Source organism: Desmodus rotundus, chromosome 2 (assembly GCF_022682495.2).
Source record: "Desmodus rotundus isolate HL8 chromosome 2, HLdesRot8A.1, whole genome shotgun sequence".
NCBI classification, from domain to species: domain Eukaryota; kingdom Metazoa; phylum Chordata; class Mammalia; order Chiroptera; family Phyllostomidae; genus Desmodus; species Desmodus rotundus.
This window is the reverse complement of record NC_071388.1, coordinates 166,739,138-166,758,196: the sequence shown is the minus strand read 5'-3', so window position 1 is coordinate 166,758,196 and position 19,059 is coordinate 166,739,138. Positions and strand designations below refer to the sequence as shown.

Below are 19,059 nucleotides of genomic sequence, written 5' to 3'. Positions count from 1 at the left end.
TACAAATGAAACATTCTCCAGAAGAGATAAGTTAAGCCACAAAGGAAGTCTTAATAAATTTAAGAAGATTGAAATCATATCCAACATCTTTTCTGACTACAATGGTATGAAACTAGAAATCAATGACAAGAAAAAAACTGAAAAAAAATCAAATACATACAAACAACCTGCTACTGAACAACCCATGGGGTCAACAAAAGAAATAAAGAGGATCATAAGAGATCACTATAAACAATTATATGCCAACTTGTTGGATAACTTAGAAGAAATGGATAAATTCTAGAAACATACAATCGTCCAAAACCGAACATGAAATAATAGTAAATCTGAATAGACTGATTACTAGTAAGGAGACAGTACTGGTAATCGAAAGCCTCCCAAGAAACTGAAGGCCAGAACCAGATGGCTTCACCGGTAGACCTGGAAGACTCTACCAAACGTTAAATGAAGATTGAATACCTATCCTTCTCAACCCTTTCAAAAAACTTGAAAAGGACAAAGTGCTTCCAAACTCACGTTATGAGACCAGCAGTATCCTGATACCAAAACCAGACAAGAATACCACACACACACACAAATTACAGACCAATATCCCTGATGTACAGAGATACAAAAATCCTCTATACAATATCAGCAAATCAAATTCAAATGTACTTTAAGAGAATCACACATTCCGACCAAGTAGGATTTATTCTAGGGATGGAAGAATGGTTTAACATACACAAGTCAATCAACAGGATACACTGAACTAATAAAACCAAGGATAAAAATCATATGATCATCTCAATACATGCAAAAAAAAGCATTTGACAAAGTTCAACATAGACTTGTGATTAAAATGCACAACACAGTGGGTCTACAGGGGACATTCCTCAGCATACGTGACAAGCCCATAGCTACATCACAGTCAGTGGCAAATAGCTGAAACCTTTTCATCTAATATCGGGAGCAATTCAAGAATGTCCACTTTTGCCACTTTTATTTCACATAGTATTGAAGTCCTAGCCAGAGCAATAAGGCAAGTAAAATAAAAATAAGGCCTCTGGCCTGGTTGGTGTGGCTCAGTGGACTGAGCGCAGGCCTACAAACTGAAAGGTCTCAGGTTCAATTCCCAGTTGGGGCACATGCCTGGGTTGCAGGCCAGGTCACCAGTTGGGGGCTTGTGAGAGGCAACTGATCAATGTATCTCTCACATACTGATGTTTCTCTCCCTCTCTTTCTTCCTCCCTTCCCCCTCTCTAAAAAAAGTAAATAAACAAAATATTTTTTAAAGGCATCTAAATTGACAAGAAGTAAAACTATCACTATTTGCTGATTATATGATTTTACATATAAAAAACCCTAAAGACTCCACCAAAACACTGTTAGAACTAATAAATTCAGTAAAGTTGCAGGGTACAAAATCAATGCACAAAAATCTGTTGTGTTTTCTATACACTAGCAAATCATTAGAAATAGAGATTAAGAAAACAATCCCATTTACAATTGCATTTTAAAAAGCAAGTAAAATACCTAGGAATAAATTTAACCAAAGAGATGAAAGACCTGTACACTGAAAACTTTAAGACATTGGTTTAAAAAAATGAAGGCAAAAATAAATGGGAAGGTCCTTCAAGCTCATGAATTGGAAGAATTAATGTTGTTAAAATGTCCATACTACTGAAAGTAATCTACAGATTCATCGCAATCCCTACCAAACTCCAGTGGTGATTTTTCACAGAATTTTTTAAAATTTCTGAAATTTGTATTGAAGCACAAAATGCCCTGAATAGCGCGAGCAATCTTAAGAAAAACAAAGCCAGAGGCATCACGCTCCCTGATTTCAAATAGTATTAAAAATTATAGTAATCAAAACAGTATGATACTGGCATAAAAGCAGACACATAGATCACTGGAACAGAAGAGATTCCAGAAATAAACCCACACATACACAATTAACTGCTTTAAGAACATACAATGGGGAAAACAAGTGATAAATGGCACTGGGAAAACTGGACAGCCCCATGCGAAGGAATGAAACTAGGCCACTATCTTCCACCACACACAAAAATTAACTCAAAACATCTATCATAAAATTTTATAAATGTTTCAGTGCAAAATGTTATTTGTGTAATCATAACCATAAAATGTCTACGTATACTTAGCTCCTTTTGTTTTTAATAGAGTAAGAAAATTCCAGAAATTGTAATGTTTGTATACAAATCACACTATCTTCCACTTACTAGGGTTCACTAAAAGTGTATGTTCAACAACTCACTAACTTTCTCCTTGCAGGGTAACATTTTAGGCATTTAAAGCAGAATGAAGCACTTAGGCATAAGAAGAAATTAAGGAATTGAGAGTTTATAGTACTCATTTCACCAATTTCCAGTATACATGTAAGATTTGAACTCATATTACCACATACCAATTGTCAATAACCATGGCAAGAGACAGACAAAATTCTAGCTCTGAAAATAAAGATCAAATACTTATTTGCTAAACTCTAGGAATCACACACTCTCTCGCTCAAACCTATCCACCATTTTATGCCCAGTTTTAACAGCCTAGTATACATATATAGTACACAGCCTATGTATACATAGTATACATATATAATTTAAGTTGACAGCAACTTAAATTTGAATGCATTTTAAAGGAACAAGGAATTTCTGGCATAGCAAGGGACCTCCAGAACCTCGCTCCAGCTCTGCAGCCGGCCTCCAGTGGCTCTTCTGTACGGATAAAGAGTATGGTCCAATGAGTCTATGATATATATTTTTCCCATCTTAACATTTCTGAAATCAGAATCCTTTTCAAAATAGAAAAAAATGGTGGGTCACAACTTCATAGCATTTTTAGGGGCACAAAAATGCCACTCGTAATCAATGGTGGCTCAGAATCAACAACATAAGGTGTGCTGAATATCATCCTTTATTAACAACAGTAAGAAGCCATAGCTATCAACTGAGGTGAAGTCAGGTGTAAGACTGGAAAAAACCCGAAACTCAACATACCATTCTGGCTCCATTTTATATAGAAAGACGAACCACATGAAACTCCAAACATATTCTCCTTCATGTACCATTTTAAAAGTGGAAATCAAGTACTTTTAATTACCTTCAAAGCCATCATTATCAATGTCACCAAGATTAACTATAGACTCCCCAAATCTTGCAGCATATTTGTCACTTCCAATGAGCTCTGTCTCCATTTCATTCATTGCTGCTCCCTGGATGGGAAAAGGGAGAAAGGTGTCATTATCACACTCCCTCACAACTTTACACATGATTTACTGTTGTAATTGGATATGGATTTTTTTCTAATGCTTTAAACAAATTGGACAAACTACAGACTGAGCTTTAGAACACACATCTCAGTTCAACTCAATAAATATTTATCAAGTATATGCCAACACATAATAGTATGATTAGAGCTCAGAGGATATAACAAATTGTCAAACTCATGATCTCTAGCTTTGAAAATCCAATAAATCATTTTGATAATTCAATTTAGCAAATATGGAGTTCCTATTGAAGTCACTGCACTGTGCAAAGAATGAATGGGTGAAAGGGACGAAGTGTGTTTATATAACACACTTCCTTTCCTGAAGAAGCCCAGAGTTGCAGGAGATGCTAAGCACAAGTATGTGGTTAGAAGTACAGACTGCTTTGCAATATCAAGAAGCAAGGAGAGCATATCTAATTTTGAGAGCTAGGAGAGATTTCATAAATGATATTCAAGGTAGCTACTGAAGGATGAGCATAATTTGGATATACAGAGAAAATTGCCAGCAAAACATGAAGTCCAAAGGGTATGGCTATACTGAAGACTATGTGTAAGAAATGAGGCTGAAAGGTGAGAATGGAGCTTTGTCAGGTGGGACAATGAATGCTGGGGGGAACTGACTCTCAATTTAGAGGACAAGAGGAAGCCACGTAAGGTTTATGAGTTGAAGAGTGATGCTACTGAAGCTGGCCTTTGGAACCTTTTCCCAGCAGTAATGGAACACGGATTGGTCCACTGCTATCTCTGAAGTTAAAGATGAGTTACCACAATAGGACATTCAATAATGTTGCAAAAACAGCTACCAGACCCTGTAAACTTGGATCATGTCACTCCCTTGTGGGGAAAAAGAAATTCATCTGCTACTTACTCGTCATAGACCCTTTACCCCTTCTCAAATAAGTCTACTCATCACTCCTTAAACACAATTATATTCTTCCCCTTGGCAAGTGCCCTTCACCTTTGACTTTCCAACCACAACAAAAAACCCTCTACTTATTCTGATCCCAGAGAAACGCCTAATTTAAAGAGCAAAAGGCAGCAGAGATTCCAATGAGAATGAGAAGGTGCAGACCTAAGAAAACTGTCACTGAAGTTCCAGGGGAGAGTTTCCGAAAGGAGTAATCACTCGTCTTCAAGTATTCTCCAGTCACTGAGAAGGGTGACCAAGAATTCGCTGGGGACTCCTGAGAGCTACTTTAGTAGAACTAGGTGGAAGCCACATTCATTCAAGTACCATTCTTTCTAGATTTCATTCAAAAACAATTACTGAGCACCCTGTCCAGGACTTTCCAGGCCCTGAGGAAACAGCAGTAAGAGAGACAGCCATCCCTTTCCCCACAGTGCCCAGATCCCTTTCCCCACAGTGCCCACCTTCCAACAGATACTAGCAAGCCAAACAGTAAGTACATACTGCAATGCCTTGTAGCAGTGCTTAGGGCCTTTTTAGAGAGGTATAAAACAGGAAGTTAAAAGGGAACAAAGGAAGAATAATCTATGCTAGAACAGGTTTTAAAGGGAACAAAGGAAGGATAATCTATGCTAGAGCAGATTTCCAAAGCTGAAAAGAATCACGGAATTAACCCCAGTGTTCAAAGTGGTGCCTCAGGGCAGGAGTGAGGAAAGCAGGACTGGATAGACCTGTGGGTAGGGCTCCTCTCCTGTCCTTCAAGCAAAGGAGCTCCACTTTTATCTGTTTTCACATTGGGATTGCTTAAGATTCCAATGGGGAAAAAAGGTCCTATATTGCCTTAGTTTAGGTATGTACGCTATTGTTTAAACTATTCTCAAAAAGTTTAATTGAAAGAGAAGTATGCAAGATGAGGATGTAGCTAGTATAGCACCTACTCATTTACGAGTAGGGAAATATGAAATTATCTCTGCAAGGGAAAGTGACCTGGTATCATATTAGTGTGATATGATCACTTTGTAGATAACACGATTTTACTGTTAAGTTTAGATTGAAACACAATCTAGAAAATGCCAATGCATAAATAACTTTCCTGCTCTACATCTGGAACCTTCAGAATCTCTCAGTTTCATAAGACTATGTCCTCTCCTAAAATGTAAAAAGTTTAGTCTGATGCTTAATATAGAAATTTATTAAATACTGTGAAATTATTGATTAAATAAGATTACAAATACCTTCATGCAACAGATTTTACTGTGTTGAATTCTGACTGAAAATTCAGTGCCCTTAAGAAATGAACTAATGTTCTCACAAACCCATTCTTGCTCTTAAATCAAAGGCAGGCCAAAAAGACCTCATTAAGGCCCTTATGAATTCTTTGCTTTGATTAACGCCAAGAAGATAAACAAACTGGCAAGACAAGGCCAGCAGAACTCTTTTAATTGACCTGTCAAGGATTCAGTTTTCAACAATAGACTCAACGATAACTCAACAATAAACAGCAATTATGTATTTCTGTAACTATTATACCCACTTTGGAACAAATTATGTCAATCTTATATTCTTATCAAGAGTGTAATCCATATTAACTGTGCAAATTAACATTTTATCAAAACATGTCTTGCCCTGGCAGGCATGGCTCAGCTGGTTGACTATCGTCCCATAAAGCACACAGTGGCTGGTTCGATTCCCAGTCAGGGCACATGCCCAGGTTGTGGGCCAGGGCCCTGGTTGGGTTAGAGCGCACGCAAGGGGCAACTGAGTGATGTTTCTCTCCCTCTCTTTTTCCCTCCCTTCCCCTCTTTCTAACTAAATAAATAAAATCTTTAAAAAATGTCTTGTTTCCAATTGTCAAATCAAGCAATGGAAGTATTTTATTTTCTACTTCTAGTAACATTTTATAATTATTAAATTATATAAGGACATTCACAGCAATAAGAAATCCACATTTTGTGGGACATAAATATCACTCTTTCACATTAGATTCTGTCGTAATAAAAACTGAAGGAAGCTTCACCTGTTGGAGGGAACACATGACAAATGTGAACTAACTCTCGAACAACTGATCTCATACTTGTGGCACACCAAAACGGGACGGCTGCCCATTTATCCCTATGTTTCATTTCATGTTTAGAGCATTGGTACAGTACCAGAATTTTTACTTTATCAGTACAATGAGCCTAAAAACCTATAGTCTCAGAACTCTGGAATGAGTACCAAACTTTACCCCACAGGTGGCTCCCAGTTCTGGGGTCACCGGACTCACCCAGCCGGAGTTGATGTACACGAACACTCTTCCTTCCTCCCTGATGGTGCTCTGCATAGGAGCCCCCACGAGCAGGTCTGAGAAGCCATCTGCGTTGAGGTCCACCGCACAGACAGAAGCACCAAAATAAGAGCCAAGCTGCTCCAAAGCAAACCAGATCCAGTTGTTGAGACAAGAGCAGCATCATTCCCAAAGGCCCTCAGTGATAACAAATGCAGAGACATATTACCTTTTTACCTTTCATTTCATGTAAGATATTTAGTCCTTTTGCATCAATGCTGAATATGTATGCCTGCAATTGGAAAGAGATTTAGAAAAGGTTCAACTGCTACCCCACTAAAAAAGTCTTTATTTGATCAAAACATTAATTTTCCTGACTTGCAATTGCTTGAATATATTTTTTAAAAACCCTTTTCATAGTGATGCCACAGGTTTAGGAAACCACATTCAGATTAGCATGCCTCATTTGCACAACTGCCTTCCTGGGAACTGTCTTGAGGATCCCTGAGAGGGAGCGCAGAAAGCTCGGTGTGCCTCACTTTCAAAGTAAGGCTCAGAAAAATTTAGTAACATTTACACAGCAATGGAGCAAAAACTAAAACCAGAAATAACATCATATTCTTTCTCCTCTTACCATCACACATGTAGCTGCCTCGATTCCCCTTTAGCTATAAAGTTGTTAACCAATAAATACATTCCCCCAACATCTTAAGATAGTTCTCTCGAAAGCAATTTCTTCATAAGAAAGAAAAGCCTCGTTCGACTTACGTAATTTTCCTTAAAGCTTTTCTGCTAAAGTTTATCTAAAAGCCATACAACGTTCAGCAACTCCACTAAACGTAGCACATTTCTCATCAGACCTAGCTTTCATTCCTTAGCATTTCCGCAGTTCCTCCTTTAATATCGCCTTCTGTCATGCAAAGTATTTGAACCCTTGCAAAGAAATAAATATAAAAATGTAGTTCTTACTTTTCCAATCTGTTCATGCTGAGGCGCTCCTCCAACGACTTCGGTAGTGTGCCTACTCCGAAAATGACCAGCTCCAACTGAGTACCCTTCAACAAAACGGAAACAAGTACGAGTGACATGGACTGCAATGGGTAAAACGTATGTATTATCATAAAGCCACTCAGGGACTGAATACAAAACCACCTCACTGAACAGTTTTAAGAATATTTAGCATAGCAATACACAGAAGTGGTCATTCATTGTATGCTATAAGCAATTATTAATGTGTGTTATGAAACTAGTCATATGGCTTTTTATCTTCAAGTCCTGGAAATCGAAGATAGCACCTTTACATTGGGTTTGTTAGTCTCTGCAGTATCAGGACATTCAAGCTTCTAGGATTACAATGGAAATATCTTAGAGCGTATAAAATATGACATTTTAAACTTTAAGTAAAACGTTTCCTAAATTACAGTGTTTTGTCATAAAATCTTCCTATTGTGATAAAATATGATGATGATAGAAATGGGAAGATATTTTTATTTTATCCTGTGATAAAAGGCATAACACTGAGTTACATTTTATAATATTTGAAGATACCCTTCAACCACAAACAAGTAAATGTTGAATGGTAAATAAATTCCCTCTATCTGAAAATGAATTCCTTCTGTTTCAATGGAAAAATAATACTGATTTTTCTTATAATTTTGTTCTGAGAATAGGCTGCTCACATTTGAAGTACATGTGGTTTAAACAAATCTATACTTCCTAAGAAATTATAGGAAAAGTGTTCCTTTTCTTACAACAGGGGAATTAATGCCAGAAAAATCTTGTGTTTCTCCTGAAACAGACTATATAGTATCCAGCTGCTAACTTATTAAACACGAATAAGAATAAATATAAGAATAAGAAGATAAAAATAGTTAAGCTCTGGGAAATATGCTAAGAACTTAGGAGGCAAAGGTCAATGGGCTGTTTTTAGACCTGTAAGCGTTACAATGTTACCCATTGTGCAGAATGCTGGGCAGTCTGACTCCGTCAGTCCTTTACGAAATGATGCTCACCACCGTTATATGATTAAATGGGACAATTCATGCGGACCGCTTGCGTAAGTTCCTTGGACATGGTAAGCACTCAATAGTGCTATCTTTGTAATAATCAGTGGACTACATAAAGATACCAGTTTACGAGTGTTTCACTGCAGAGAGTATACACTTCGCAGTAAATGAGCAGCTCCAGTTTTAAGAGTTACATATTGATGATTGTAGTTACATATGTAGAATATGAAGTTAACTAAAGCGTCATTATTGTATTCTTAAACAAACAAACTGTCTTTCTAATGGCTACTGGCCATTTTAATCTTTTGAAAATACAATTTCCCTTACTTATAATTACTAGGATCTGTAAGAAAGACTATAATTTGAGTTTGTCAAATTATAGTTTGAGTTTATCAAATTCCAGTTTGTCAGACTGTTATAGTACCTAAGTAACTTCCAAATTTTACTTGATTGTTTGTGTCTAAATAAGCCTTGTACGTATTTGTAGTTATATTGTAGACAAAAATAGAGCCAGTCCAGTAAGACGATCCTGGAGCTCCCATCACAATTAAATCCTGTAAGAGATAAACAAGTTATCATCACTTAAAAGTTTAATCTCACCACCCCAAACATCTTCCAGCTATACATGTTAAGTAAATAGTGGCAAGAATACATTTTTGTAATAAATTTCTGAAATCTGAGCATTTTATGAATTTAAAATCACATCAGGGAAATTAAAAGCCAAAGAAGGTAGCTAATGAATTTTCACCTAAAAGTAGAATCACAGGAGAAACTCTGAAACTCTCCCTTCACAGTCACCAGTAGACTTAGAAATCAAAGGTAGAGTCACTGAACAGGAGAGCAGGCTTTCAGGAGAAAAGCAGTGTGGTCGCCACTAAAGGAAATCTTACCTGAGGGATCCATTAGTGCACATTACAGAGATAATCATGTTTGGCCGAAGAGTAAAAAGTAGACTTAATTTATTTCAATTTGCGAAAAGTCGTTAACTAGTTTCCTTAACAAGGTTAGCTCAGAAAAAGACCAAGGAAATTTGGGGTCTATTTGATTATAAATAAATATGAATTTAGAAAAAGGAAACAGAGGGAAGGTTGGAATGAGCAGACAGTTTTCTAACAATGAAAACGTTCAGCACTGAAACCTATTTAACATATTTCTAAATTTCCTCAACAATCCTGAATGCAAAAAAAAAGGGTCAATTTAAATCCTGAACTTAAAAAAGGTCAATTTAAATAATACACTAAAGAAATCATTACTTTTTTTTTTACATAGTAGGTAATAGTTACAGAAACTGTTAAACCAAGGCTTGATATAGAATTTCTACATAGATTCAGAAATCATTCATAAATTCATAGTTGATGTTTAAGGGAAACAAGGAACTTTGGAGGGTGAATGCTGTGACCTTCCACCGGGAGGCACAGAGTTAGTTACTAGAGAGGTAGAGAGAGAATACTAGTGTTTGGGAATATATCTGATTTAAGAGATTAAATTCTTGAATCTCCCAATTCTCATGGTTTTAATGAAAAGTGTGAATTCATATGCTTCCTTGCTCCCTCAATAAGTAAAATAACACACTTAGATATTTTCAATGCCTAAGTTAAAACAAATAACTACAGCTACTTTTAATTTATTTTAAATGCTTGATGAAATAACATTCTTTAGTATAGACTTTTAGTTGATCTTGTGGGGCAGAGCCATCTAATTTTAATATTTTCTTAAAATATATGTGAAATATTGACTGGTAAAAAATAAGCTGCAATACTGAACTTCCTAATTTAAGAGACATTATTCAGATGTTGCAAATGTTTTACTGTAAAGAATAACACCAGTCTTCTAAGTCTTCAGAAGAATTAAAATTCTATATGTAAACATTCATAGCAGCTATTTTTGAACTATTACCTCTGTATAAAAACTAGATATTCCAGCTTGACATGATGCAAAATTTTCTCCAAATTTTTTCACAAAATCTAAAATGAAGTAGAAAAAAACACTTCAGGATTTCATTTAAAATCATGCAGATTTTGTCTATTTTTATCTTATAAATCCTAACAAATACAGACCACTTAAGGTCTATATTTTACACTATCGTATTTTTAAAATAATAGTAACTGGTGAAATTTAAAACCACAAATGTCTTCCATATTAACCTTTAAAATATCCCTTTGAAAGAGTAATAAAGATACATATCCCTGCCTCTTTTTTGAGAGGAGAACATGTAGCACACACTCAAAAAAATTTTCAAATGAATGGTTAAGACAGGAGTCAAAGCTCCCATTTAAAATAGGCTTCCGATCCTTGCCAGGGTGGCACTGGTCACCGAGGCAAATATGGTGGACCAGCAGGGCCAGCACCTCCTCCTGCATCCCTGAGCAGCTCTGTGGTGGGGCCTGCCTGACGAGGATGCTCCACAGGCCCCACAGCTCTGGCTCGCAGCCAGGGCTTCTCCCGCATGTGGCTCCCACATGCAGCCATCTGACTGTCCCCGGCTCTCTCTCTTTTCTTGCCATGAGGGCTGAATGCTGGGGTGGAGGAGGTGACTAGGCCAGGACACCAATGAAAAAAATACTGGAATGGAGGCTCCTCGCTCTGCCACCAACCAGTTCTTGACCAATGATAGAAAAAGAGAAGAAAAAGCATTCACAGATAATGACCTCTGCCCACATTAATTTGCAAATAACGACACGTGGGATCAGAAATCACATAAAAATCTGAGTGTGAGGCCCCTTCTGCTACCAGAAGGCTGAAAGATTCTGAGAAAATTATGTGATGTCACTGGGACAAAGTATTCTCCTCTGTAAAGTGAGGGCATTTGACTCAATTGTCCAAATGTCTTCCACATCTATAATTCTAGTAAGTCTACTGTCTAATTTCCCTGTTTTCAGTACATGCAATCACCAACCAGGAATCACTTGTTATCTAAAGTTTAATACATTTCATTCCAATATTCTTTTCGTTACAGCTCCTCCATTTAAAAATTCAACAGAAAAAAAAATAGGCTTCCCAGATTTTGCACAGTTGAAAGTAACAGACGAAGTCACGATCTGCATGGAGATAGAGGGTCTCTCATTACAAAGCCCCCGTGAATGGATGGATGCTGTTGGAATTTGCTATGGAGACAAAGCTTTGCTCCTCCTGAAAAACTGACATAAGTAAACTTCGATGAAAATAAGAATCGGGACCCCATCTTTGCTCTTTGGTTTTGCCAACTAGAAAATTTAAATACATCGTTAAGTCATTTATAAGTACTATACTCTGTCATGATTTTTCATTCCTTCTCATAGCTTCCCTGGTCTTATCTTTTTCTATTTTTATAAATTTCTCCATAATTTTAGGTGTCTGCTGTTTACGTCATCCTGAAATTTTAGAGAATGTGGCTAGGTGTATCTGAGCAAAAATCAAAATTCTAATGTGAAAATGTTTCAAAGCATAAACCATAAACCAGTAAGAAGATAATAAACATGCAGAAACCTAGACTGAGTTTTACACAATTAAGAATTTAAAATTCACCTTGCATCTTCCTGATATCCAAAGACAAATCAGGAATATATATAAGCTTCTCCATGACATCAAATGCCAGAGAGGAAATACCCCAATATCGATGGAGTCAGTAACTGAATTTACTTACTTGATCAAACTTTTGTTCTGTAACGAATTTTCTTTAGAGACTGGGGTAGTCGTTTTGGTTAGAAAAGTTGGAAACTGGAGTGTATATATATTTAATGCTGAGTTTTCCAAAAATATTTCTTTCACTGCAGATATAATCTTTAGAGCTCTGTTGACATTCACACTGAATTTCTTCCAATTCAGTTGTTTGGTGTATGTCCTGGCTCTACACGCATTAATGCTACCTCAGCATGGTCTAGAATTTTTATGGGAAAACCTTTCAAACTCAAGATACCAATCCTTTGCTGCTTCAAGAAAAGCATGAGAATTTGAAAAAAGGAGACATAGAAAGTGAAAATATTTGATTCCATTACTCTTGAATCTTTTGAATATTCATTGCAGCTAAAGGTAAAGCAAGAAACCTAAGCGGTTTCCTTCTTTTTGATCAGACTTTTCAATGTAATTTCACGATTTTAAGTGTCCTATATTTGCTGAGCATTTGATTCACGTGTACTGAATTGAAAATGCATTTAATACAAAAGTGGGTAATATCAACTCGATTCCAGAATTCTTCAAATTAAACTATAAAATTTCCTAAAAGCACAAAGTATATTTATGAAAACTCATACTGCAACTGAGTAAAAAAGGAAAGGATGATTTGAGTAGTTAAAAAGAACACGGCTATTTCAAAGATCCCCTCCCCATGTATCTAAAATTGAAAATAAATTTTTTTAAAAAATTAAGTCATTCACTTGTTTTTCTTGATCCAGTTAATATCAAAGTCATCTTACCTTGGTAACAAGGAGCGATCCTTTTACTCAGTTCTGCCCGTAAGTCAGAGGGCATTCCGTAGCACACACCCGTGGGGAGCTTGTTTTCATTCTTTATATAAAATATATTTTTCCATCTGTGCCCACAAGTCTGAATAAAACATAAAAGTCGACCAAATGATGTGAAAGTCACACCCAGCATATCTGATTTCATGATATGATCAGTGGACCAATCCCCATAACCTACCACGATGGATCCATTTTCTCCTGGCTGCCTGGAAAGTGTGACTCCCAACCACTGATTGTCTCTCTCTCCCAAACAAGTCTTTCCACAGGGTTCTCCACCAGGGCTTCCTACAGCATTTGAAAACAACGTTACCATCAGTGACCTTGAACTCCGTGTTATTCTAGGTGAACAGAGGAAATGAACACATCACACTCATCCCCAGTGTTTTTTTTTCCTTCAAACATGTGTGAAATGCCCTCACCTCCCGCTTCTCTGTCACCTTATATTCAGTGCACAACGTGGGAGTAACTGTGAGTTACTCAGTTCCTCGCAAGGCGATTTTTATTTGTAGAAATGACTGCTTCATGAAGAGATGGCCTTGAAATAGGAGAGAAGTAACCAACCGGGGGGGAGAAGCCCAGTTTACACCAGCGTAGGCTGTGCAAATGCAATGGCAGTGTATAACGCTTGGCAAAGAATGCACACCTTTGTTTTGACCATTTATGTGGCATTATTGGCTACATTATCAGAGCACTTTTTAAGATGTTTCTATTATTGAGACATTAAGAATACAAGACAAAAAAAGAGTATGATCTTTGGCACTGAAATCACACTTTATTGAAGCGAAAGGTGATGACTAAACATTCGGGAATCGGCAGTGTATAATCAGCATGGTAATAATGATGAGCATTAAAACCGAACTTCCCTACAGTCTATGTTAGTTGATTGTGACTGTTCTCAACAAAGAAAAAGAAGACTTGAAAAAACAGATCGCTTCACTAGTAAATAAAAAACTCCAAAAGGCACTTTGGCAAATAAATGCATCAATAGCCAGAAAACCCAACAGTAATAAAATATTACTCACGGGCTTTACAGTACTCCTAAACTGTACAAGAGAAAGTAATCTACACAGTGATAACTTTTTTCTTCTGTTAGAGTGACTTCTTTGTTTTATAGCTGGGATCCCTGTACTAACGTGATTTCAATTAAGTGATTTTAGAGGAGAGTAAGATACAGTATCTTAAGATTCCTTTTGCTGTTTGTATTTTACCCTCTTCAGCTGCTATGTCACAGTCCCATTCCACCCGAGCCTAATTCCACAGGCAGGTCAGTACATTTGCACTAATTTGATTGGAAGAACGTGGAATTTCAGTTTGTTGCCTTCACTTTGCACACTGGTCACTGGTACCAAGCTTTCACGCACTTGCAGGAGCCAGTCTCTAAATCAGTCACTGTCTCCTCCTATAGCCTGGACCCCTAGACACAGTTTCCTGGGCAAACTCAGTGCATCTACATCAATAAGGCTAATACTTTAAATGTGAAATCATTTGCAGATAATATCCTGGGTAGGAGAGATTTTGTTGTAAGGAGTATAGGAACATGTTTGTGTAGACACTTGCTTGTTCTCCAAAATATTGTTTAGAAAAAAACAACAAAACCCTCAACACAGCCTAACTAAAGAAATCTTCCTGGCTCCTTCCCTGAAGATTCTGCTCTAGTAGGTCCAGGGGAGGCCCTGACCACCCCAGCTGATTCGCACAGTCTCGAGCATTGTTATGACTGAATGTGGACAATGTTGTCCTGGCCAGGTTCCATGCACAGCAGGGACAATCCCACCGACTGGTCGTGGCTGCCCGATGACTAAGAACGGGTCTGGAAGAAGAATGCCGGGTTGATTAGCAATGTCTCTTTGGAACGGAAAGAGAATCTTGCTGCAGCCCAAACCTTAGTCAAAGACAGTCCTGGTAGAAACAGACGGTCTGTACGTTAAGACTAATGGAAGGGGAGAGGGACAGGGACGGAGGGAGAGAAGAATTGTACTCTGTGGGTTGGGTAGATAAGGTTGTGATTGTGGCTACCTGATTCAACATAATTGAAGGAAAGTGACAGAGAATGACAAATTTTAATATTTATTATATACAATTTTCATTTTGACTTTTCATTAAAATTGCCAGTTCCTTTTTTAACTAATGTCAAAAAAAATGATAAATGGTAGACTCTGTTTACCTGAAGTTCCTATTACCACAATAGATACTTCATTACATCTCTTCTACGAAAATATCAAAGTCTTCTAAACTTACAGTCACTCAGGCAATGAAGCGGGAGAAAAATCAAGGACAGGAGAGGAAGGAGGTCACAAATAACATATCACTACTAAAATGTCGTGTAACATAATGGACCCTTTCTTCCATCAAAATTACATTCAGAATTTAGAAACAAATTTACCAAGATGCAATCTTAAGAAATTTTTAGAGATGCCATCCAAAAATGTAAAAAACAGTAAATATACAATAGTTTAGAACCGCATAATTTGCTTTAGAAAAATGGCCAACAAGTTTTTTATGTGGAAAAGTAGTGAATTGTTCTTGTCTGTTTCTTAGCCAAGTCTTTGTAAAATTTGAAATGAAGATGAAAGAAACTTGTCATTAAATTGTGTTCTGGAGAAACAGATGACTCTGCACTGTATCCTCAGTTTCCCTTCGTTCTGGCTCCACCAGGTGACATTCCAATGTCACCACTGCTCGGAATCTCACCCCAAGGTGCAAACATGTCAAAACCCAACTCCTCACTTTGTCAATGACACTTCCCTCAAACATCTTGCTCTCCATGTCTGAGTATCTCTCAGATCTTGGGGACTTACACCAACTCCCCCTGCCCCCCCTCATTGCTCCACCCCAGCACTGCCCAGGCCTTTGGCTGGAATTACACCAGCTCTCCTGCTTCCTCGGCTGGCAGGTGGCAGATCACAGGATTCCTCAGCCTCCACAACGGAGGGAACCAATTGCAAATCTCCTCAGTTAGATAGGCAGATGGATAATTGTCTACCCATCCCATGGGTTGTTTCTCTGGTGAACCCTAATACGTTATTTATTCACAACTATTCTGTTTACTTCCAACACTTAGGAAATAATGGCCTGATTCATCTCGACCAGTACTACGTCTTGTTCATTATTAGCCCCCCTCCAACTCATTGCCAGGAAATGTGTGCTGAAAATGGAAGGTCAATAAATAAAAAACAATACAAAACTTCGCCTGGGGTTTGGTTTGACTAAGTATCTTCTATTTGTATTTTGTATCGTAATTCGAAATGTGGGTAACAAAAGGATATACTCAGACAAAAAGGAAATTCACAAAACAACAAAGTCATAAAACAATTATCCTTCCACGTAAGTAATAAAACTGATTCTAGTAAGTGAACACGCAGACTCACACCTGTACAGGTCTCTCCTTTTCTTCCTGACACACCTGCCAGCCACACTAACACTTTCAGCATTGGCCACAAGACAGGGTCAGTTCAAAGTCCCCACTACTGCTCTGAGTCTTTTCTTAATTTCCAGGAACTTTTTTCTTTTTCTTTTTTTTTACCGTTTTCTTCTGTAGCGCCTGCAGAATTTGGCAGAGAAATAAGACCTTCTCCAAAGCGCTTCCTTAACCTTGCTCCTAAGTCCACTCCTTTGTCATGGGGTTTCAGCCTTGACTGGCCATCAGCCTCACCTGGGGAGAGTCCTGACAAATGCTGACAGCTGGTTCCCGTTCCCAGAGGCTCAGATGTGATTTGTCTGGGTTGAGACCCAGACGTCAGGGTTGTCTGAAACGCTCCCTGGGCAGCTGTATTGTGCAGTTGGGCTTGTGAGCACCTGTTCTCCAGTGTAAACGGTTATGCCTTTTCCTATATTATAGCACACTGGAAAAGAAACTACTTCCTTTGAAAAACGATAATTGTACCTTTTTGTCCTCCTTGGTTTGAGCTAGATATTGAAATAGGATACAAATGTTAACAAAATTTTCTTCATGTGGAAATCCAGTATTTCTCAATTGGCCAGAAATGATGATTATTAAAACTGTCATGAGAAAGCTAATTCTCATGATTCTCCCTGACAGACATCATAAATAAACTCAGATTATGTTTATATTTTACCTAAATGTCATGCTAAATGATTTATAATCTGATTTTCAAATGAGCTCATATATTACTAATCTAAACTCTTAGTAAATAAAATCAGCTTCATAATTGAAAAAGTACTTTACATGGTTTAACATAAAAGAGATCAGCAGAAATTAACATGTGACAATTTCCCATGCTTTTATACAACTAGAAGGAACAATTCCTAGCACAGTTGAATGCATTTTCCCAGGAGGCACTAAAAACACAAAGCCATATAAAAACCACACCCCTTATTCTAAAAACTGAAGCCCATCTTTCTCTCTCTTGTTTTTCATTTGGGGAAGAAAATAGAAAGATGTATGCTTACTACTTCCATTTCTTATTTCCACCTACTGATTCTGTATCAGTAGACATACATGTATACAAATGTACAGAAGCAGTAATTCTGGTCGAGGAGTATAAAGGACATTAGTACAAAGTCAATTAGGCATAGGGTTTTTTATCACCCCTTTTAGTTGTAATTCTTTAGTGTCTCTGTCCCAAGTGCCAAGGGCAGATGTTCACCTTGGATGTCACCTCCATGAAGGCAGACACTTCACTGACTGTGGCACTCCCACAGCACAGAGCAGGCCTCACGTGCTGAAGGCAGGACTGAAGTGTACATCTGCGAGGGAGGGAGGGATTCTGAAATACAGCATATCGCCACAGGAATCCTTTACTGCACTTACTGTTCTTTCCTGCAGCGATTCTCAACCCTTTTCATCTCGTGGCACACAAATTCATTACCGAAATTCTGCAGCACACCAAAACATATTTTTTGCCAATCTGACAAAAAATAGGTATGATTTTGATTCATTCACACCAGAGAGCTATTGTTGTTTTGGCTGTTGTCGTTTTCTTGTAACTTGACAATCTAAGGGGTGACACACCGCTGATTTGAAAATCGCTGCAGTACTGCAGAACTTTCACCCAAATTTCCGGAATCTAAGCTTTGGAGAGATCTTCTTCATTCACCACTACTCTTCCTTCTCTTCCAAAAGGTTGCCCTAAGTTTTAAGATAGTAACACATAGTCTGAAGGGAAACAGTATTTACAGGTTTGAAGGTCTTTACAAAGTGGGATGGATATGTGAGTAGGACTATTTAAAACACAGGTGGCAAACCAAGGCCCGTGAGCCGAATCTGGCCCTCCACCTTGTTTTATCCCACCTGGCACCTCGTTTCTACTGTGGCAGCACCAAGCTCCTTGCCCCTAGTTAAGGAGTAGCTACATTTATACAGTCCTAAAATTACCTTCGGCCCTTTGAAGGCAACCGAGGCTGATGTGGCCCCCAGAGAAAATGAGTTTGACCCCCCTGCACTCAAAGTCAGTGGGGACCCATAGGAGGTGCCTCTCTCAGAGCCTTTGTGAGAGGATTATGGGAAGTAAATGAGATACCTGTGAAGCTCTTGCACCAGAGCCTAGCAGAGAAAGCAAACAAATGTTATGTTAGTTGATGTTAAGATTATTATTATTTTAAGGATCAATCTGAACACAAGATTAGACTGTACGTATGTCATGGCATATCTCCTCCTCCATAGAATATCTGGGGCACACTGCTGTTGTCAGGTTTTATCACACACGTTACCTCATTCAATTCTCACAGTAGCCGCAAAAGACTACTCCATCGATCCTATTTGCCAGATGAGACTATTGAGTCTTAAGGCAATGAAGTAATTTCCCCAAATCCATGTGGCTGGTAAATGGAAAAGACTAGAATCAAAATCTTGTCAGAAACAGATCTGTCGCTCCCCATGACTCTGTAGTAAACACATACAATAGAACTCTACAATTATTCCAGATGTGAATTAGCTGTAATCCATAATCACTTTCTAATTTTTTTATCAGAAAATGTGTAAAATATCGCAAATCTGCCCATAGGCTGTAGAGTCAACTCTACAGTGTTCAAGAAAAATGTCCTTTACTTGGCCCCTCTCTTGCCCTGCCCTTTTCCTCAATTTACACCAGTTCCTAGTATCTTGGCATTTCCACTGAAGCAAGACCAAAAGAAAAAATCACAAAGTTCTTCTTTCTATAACTTGTTGACAGCCTGAGTGAAACACCCTGTGGGTAGGGGCTCCTGGGACTTCTG

The 19,059-nt window shown here is 37.9% G+C and overlaps 1 protein-coding gene across 1 annotated transcript in view; it reads right to left on the bottom strand.

The window, feature by feature from the left end:
• Positions 1–19,059, bottom strand: part of ITGA4 (integrin subunit alpha 4) — a 78,433-nt gene that overhangs the window by 48,683 nt on the left and 10,691 nt on the right. Inside the window, exons 3-10 of the mRNA XM_024561577.4 lie at positions 13,064–13,170; positions 12,838–12,967; positions 10,343–10,410; positions 8,871–9,000; positions 7,410–7,495; positions 6,670–6,732; positions 6,441–6,578; positions 3,100–3,211 (exon numbers count right to left, since the gene is read on the bottom strand). Of these exons, the coding sequence (XP_024417345.2) occupies positions 3,100–3,211; positions 6,441–6,578; positions 6,670–6,732; positions 7,410–7,495; positions 8,871–9,000; positions 10,343–10,410; positions 12,838–12,967; positions 13,064–13,170 (834 nt within the window). The remainder of the gene's footprint in view (positions 1–3,099; positions 3,212–6,440; positions 6,579–6,669; positions 6,733–7,409; positions 7,496–8,870; positions 9,001–10,342; positions 10,411–12,837; positions 12,968–13,063; positions 13,171–19,059) is intronic.